Raw genomic sequence first — 6,196 nt, forward strand, 5'->3', positions numbered from 1 at the left:
TTTATAAAAACTGATAAATATACTTTTAAAAGTGGATTGCCGTTTTTTGCTACTCATATAGTGTATTGAAACTTTAAATTATTTTATACAATAATATTATCATAAATATTATTGTAACAAGGTTAGATGTAACCATATCATAGTAATAATGGATTTTAATGCTTAATACTCTGAGTAGGAGGGACAAATGTTATCGATATCTTAAGTTATATAACTTAGTCAAAAGAATAATAATAGATTCAACACCAACTTAAAATATTTTAAAATCTAGGAAGGATATTTCAGCCACGTTTTTATAGTAGAAAATTATCAACAATGTTTCAGAAATAAAACCTGAAAATTCTAGCTCTTTTTGCTACCAAAATTATTATAATATTTAATATCTTGCTGTGGTTAATTTATATTTTAGAAATGATATGTGGTTGAAAAATATGTCTAAATTAGATGACGTTTGCAAAGACTTATATAACAAAAAAAAAAAATTTTAGATAGATTAGGAGTAAATTATAAAATAATGCTCGTAGTGGAGCACTGCAACCACAGTAGAAAATTTTTGTGCTACTACTTTTGTCTCTCGTTAAAAAGTTCTTAATTTTAAACCTTTCATGCTGACCCAGAGAAAAGTCTAATACTCACATAGAGTGTAACTAGAAGTCTCATTCTCTTGCAGACAGAGACGATATCTCATCTCAGACACACCCATCTTGTTGAGATGGTGGCCCAGGTTAAGATATCTCGTCAAACCTCTCTTTATAGACAAAATTAAAACAATGTAGGCTCATTGTGGAAGCAGAAATATTAAAAATCAAAATTAAAACTTAAATCTTTAATATATCTAAAAACTTCAAAATATATATAGACTCATACTAAGAATATCTGGTAAAACACAACAAAAATCTTACAGAAACTATTTTTGTTTCTTCTCAGTTTCTGAATCAATTGGGCATTTATAGTTAACCGCACAACATTTTATTTTTATGATACCAGTACATTTCGCATATGTAATAAATATTAAATTTTTATATTTTTTATAGATACATATAATGTGAGTTCGGTTGAACAGTGAAAGAGAAATATTAAATGTTATACAAAGACAACTTGAAATTTTAATTTATGCAATACAAGTTAACAAAGAATTTGTGATAAAATTGAAGTAAATTTTTACAAATGTTCTTTATGTTAATTTTAATTTCTTTCTTTACTTAATATCAGGTTTAGTTAATAATATATATGTGTACAGTTATAATTCAGAAAGGAAATAACTATAAATACTAGTATATTGGATTTTATACACACTTTAAATAGTTGTTGCTATTAGAAAAAAATTAAATGCAGATTTTTATAGTTATTTGTTATAATTTGATTATTATGGATATTTTTATTATTTTGGTAAAGTTATAAATATTGATTTTAATTGTAGTTCTTCAACATTAGCAATTGTAATAAGCTATTTTTAATACCTTTAACATATACTTTTTTAAATTTACTTTTTTAATCATAGATTGCTTAAGATTTACGCATATTTATTTAACAAACTAAATTAAAGAGTATAATGACCATTAACATGTGTTTCTGTAGGAATTTCTTGTGAAAACATTTTTCCATTTTTTAGTGCTTTTAGTTGGCACTAATTTGCTTTATTTTATTATTTCACATTTTTTACGCTGTAAGCTGGCAGTGTTGTTTATTTCTGTACATACATTTGAGCTATATTTACCACCGGCTGCATGCTACTTTAATTATTTTTAATAAAAAAATATGTTCTTTTTCGAAATACTTTTATTCAGAATAAAATGTGTTCTTAATAATTAAATAAAACAAAAAAAATTCGCTCATCAATCGCTGAATTTATTTTATTGTTCAGAAATTTACTTCTTTCAGTTTAATACAATTGTGCCTATGTTTTGTACTTTTTTGGAAGCTAATTGAGTTCATATCTCAATTTATTTCTTTCAACGAAGGTTTATCTTCCTTAAAATGGTAGCTTTAGTTTCGGAAACAAAAAAGTTTTACTAGGCCATGCTAAGTGAAACTTGAGGTGAAAATGAAGATGTCAAGGTATACTACGATCGACCGCCCCGATATCACGTTCCTTGATAAGAACGAACGTAAATGCTACTTCATTGATGTTGCAATCTCTGCTACCAGAAACATGTGCCGTACATACACAGAGAAAATGAGCAGATATACTGAGTTTACAGTGGAAACTAAACGAAACTGGAACCTTAAGGAAATTAAGACCATTCCAATAATAATAAGCGCTTAAGGTGTAATTGACAAACATCTCTGTACAAATATGAGCACCTTTAGACTCCCACAAAACCTCGTTGATACCATGCAGAAATCAGTGCTCATCGATACCTGTTATATCACCAGAAGTTTCATTACCTAAATTCTAATATACAATATATTTTGTCAGGGCATTACTACAGTGCTTTGTGGTTCAAACTCTCAATCTCCCAATATTTTTTGGATCATTTTACACTAGATATAATGATTTTAATTTATTGAAATGTTACTGTATGAACTTCAAATTAGCTTTTAGAAACATCTGCTTAAATAAGTTCCTGTTTATAAATCATTAGTTCAAATTACTTTCTATTACAGTGCAGAAGTTGGTATTATCTATTACGCAGCCATCAGAAATTATAATTTTTGTTATCTTTCATAAAACATCTATAGAATATTTAGAAGCAATTGACTCCAATACTTATTCTCTAACTTTCAATGAAATCTCTGCACCGATACTCGTTTAGTACGTGATACGAAATAAGTGATGAAAAAAAGTGTAACGAATGTGGTAGAATTGTCTTTCCAAATAATTATTAACAAGTCAATATTATTAGTGGAATGTATTTTTCATTACGTCAGTTCTCACTTTAATCCTATAAGTTGCACGCAATTGTGGTTGTTAGCTATTTCGGTTTATTCCAGTTTAAGTATATTTCATCTTTCTAATTCCACTAAATCAAGAACATCACCTCCTTAACATAAAAACATTGATTTACCTTTAAATTATCGTAAAAAATCTTCTGCAGTTCTTTTCCAATTCCGAGCTTTCTGGCGTCTTTGTACATGTTTTCTTTCCATCTCAACTTCGGTCTGCCTCTATGCCTTGCTGTCATCGGATTAGTATTAAAAATCAATAATATTTTTCGGGGAGACATATTTATTACGAGGGTGTAGTAATTTTTTTTATTGATCAACTTGGAGTGTTTGTAAAAAAAAGAGACAGAAGTCTTTCATAGTGATTAAATTTTTGTACATTCAAAATAATACGTCTTTAGAAATTAAACACCAATTAAATGAAAATTAAACTCTGCTTCATCATATGCAATAGTAAAAATCTGGAGAGGTGAAGATGCAACTTCTGTATTAAAAAATATCAAAAATGAGTATTAATTGGTATCAGATGATCATTGAATAGAAATTAATTAAGTTTTCTTGTCTGGACCAAAAATGAAATCATTTATGCATTTCTAAGTATCTGTTACCTTGTTTAAATAAAACAAGGAGGACATTTTATACAGATTCTTAGTTGTTTACGAAATGTGTTCTCAGTAAAAGAAAATACTTTGCTTCACCAAGATAATGAGCAGGCTCATACTTTGATAGGCGGTGTCTAAAATTCACAAATTTTATTTTAAGTGAATTGATCATCGCCATAAGTTATCAGATCTGGACCCCAGTGATATTACTGTTTCCAAGTTTTAAATTTGTTTGAACGGCAAAAATATTCATAGAAAATGAATATTTTGATGGCATTCACGTATTGAACTATTAGAAAGGTTTAAGAGAAAAGTTGAAATCTTGTCGAAAAAACTATAATGAGTTTATCACTTCTTATGTCGAAGCAAAATCAACAAAAACAAAACGTTCCTTACTTTCTTTGGTAGAATTCTTTCAAACAACTCTTGTACATATATGTGTTTCAAGTTATGGAAGCTGAACAATGGTGACTGCACCAAACTCGCACACGTATTACTTAATATCTATTTAGTACAATTCAGCATAAGTAATAAATTAACAAATAGTTAACATTGTACTATTCATATCCAATAAAAGATGTTTAAAAAAAAATATGTATTTCAAGTAGAAACAATTTATATTTTTTTTAAAATATAATTTAAAAATGCTATGAAATTGCTCAAAATGTAATAGAACATTTAAAAATTGTACTCATCTTAGGATATTTATTTTTAATAAGAACTTCTACAATAGTGGGTAAATGGACAGCTCCAAACTTTTGTAGCATCTGCGCTAGCGAAAAAAAAAGAACATGTCCTTATACCTGAATCACGCCCATGCCTTCTAGCTTTGATAAATCTAGACTACAAGATATTTAGACTCTTAATCTCAGCGCTCTCCTAATTATTGAAATAAAGTTTCCATTTTCGGTGCGGACATCTTCTCTGTTCACACCTATGTAGTTAAAATAGTTATAGTGGGTAAAGAGTTAGTTTTAGTGGGTCTCACACTATGGCAGTTGATGGTTTCCTTCTACTGCAAAAAAACAAAACAGTTAGCATATAGTAAGTCCTACTATTAACTGTAAGAGTATAAGTTTGCAAACTTTTTTCAACATTCGCCTAAATTATCCTAAATCTATCCTAAACTACATATGACATTTAAACTAATAATAATGATTTATTGCTTTTCATTTTAATAATTAGTAAAATTTTTGTTTCCAACATTAAATTCGATGAGACTGCAATAGGTTAATTTATGTGATATCAGAAACATAAAAATTTCCACATATATCAAATGAAATATTATTTTAAATTTTTACAAATTATGAGTTAAGCTAGATCGCTTATTTACTACATTAACTGTATGTAATGCAAATAATATAATTTATGGATTACATTCATTGTGATAAATGAGAAATATCGATTTGCAAAAGTATCTCTTTTTAATGCATATGATTAACTTAAGAACTTATCTTTATTTTTTGAATATAGCCTGAAAAATTTTACTAACAATTTTTTTTCACGATTTTTATAGAAATCAAAGAAGTGCTGTAACGTATAGTAGAGTTTGTCTCCTTTCGTATACTCTTCAACGTTTTATTTAAAATAAATTCAAAACGTACATCACGTAGTATCTCGCAAAAAAAATTTAAACAATCAACAGTTTAATTAAGTGAAGGAAGAAATACGTTATTTAAGCTTAGTATTTAATGCAATACAATACTTTATTATTGAGTTTATTTACTAAAGGGGTAATATATTTTAAAAGTTAATTCAAAATTGCGGTTATGCTGATTATATTGAATATGCAAGATAGTAATACTGAGACTGAATTCAAGGACTCATAAATTTAGTTAAAACTAAACGATAAACGAAAAAATAAATTATAACATATAACATATATGGTAACATATATGGTTAAAATCAGTTAAAAATGTTTTATATTTTAATATATGTTTTATTATTAAATATGTCAAAATATGACCTAACAGGTATGTATTTTAAATTTATTTATTAATTATATTGTATGCCTGCTTCTATGTATATTGTATAACCTTTTCTGTAACAACGAAACTGTACCCCCTTCTTGACTATGTGAAGATACTGTGGCAGTTACGATCAATTGATTTTACTTAACGCAGGCAACAAATACTTTAGTCCACGACAAGCCAAAAGTTTCATTGGCAAAACAGAAGAAAAGACCGAATTTCACGTGGAACAAGATCATTGCATTTTTAAGCCAGTTATTCCAGCATGGCAACGAGTTTCTTGTATCTAAAAATAATACCGGCCGGTTTTAAGGTTTAAAAAAGAGAATAACAGATCTAAAAGAATCGTTTTGAAGGCGATGCTACGTACAGCTTTACAAAGGATGCAAATTCTATATATATAAATATATATGTTTGGTATATAAACTACAACAACAACGAAAAAAAATTAAAACATTTACAAAAAAGTCAAATGATTTAAAAGTAAAGACAACTCAAGAGGAACGAATATTCTACAAAATTCTTCGTTTATGTTTTCTTGTAGTTTCTATGCTGCTGCTTGATGCTGCTGTAGCCGATGTTACTCTGCTTAATGGTGTTAGTGAGTTCGAGTTTACCTGCTCCCTGACAACAGGTAGGCGGCAAGTACCAGGCAACCTGCGGTCTTTTAGTCGTGGTAAATCCTTTTGACTTACGTTGAACACGATCGAAGACGAAACAATTTAAACCTTTAATAAT

General features: G+C 28.1%; 1 protein-coding gene across 1 annotated transcript in view; it reads left to right on the forward strand.

Annotated features, from left to right (window-relative positions):
- Positions 1 to 5,439: 5,439 nt before the first annotated feature.
- Positions 5,440 to 6,196, forward strand: part of LOC119684709 (cell death protein hid-like) — a 5,415-nt gene continuing 4,658 nt past the window's right edge. Inside the window, exons 1-2 of the mRNA XM_038098811.1 lie at positions 5,440 to 5,461; positions 6,003 to 6,059. Of these exons, the coding sequence (XP_037954739.1) occupies positions 5,440 to 5,461; positions 6,003 to 6,059 (79 nt within the window). The remainder of the gene's footprint in view (positions 5,462 to 6,002; positions 6,060 to 6,196) is intronic.

Source organism: Teleopsis dalmanni, chromosome 1 (assembly GCF_002237135.1).
Source record: "Teleopsis dalmanni isolate 2A chromosome 1, ASM223713v2, whole genome shotgun sequence".
Taxonomy (NCBI): domain Eukaryota; kingdom Metazoa; phylum Arthropoda; class Insecta; order Diptera; family Diopsidae; genus Teleopsis; species Teleopsis dalmanni.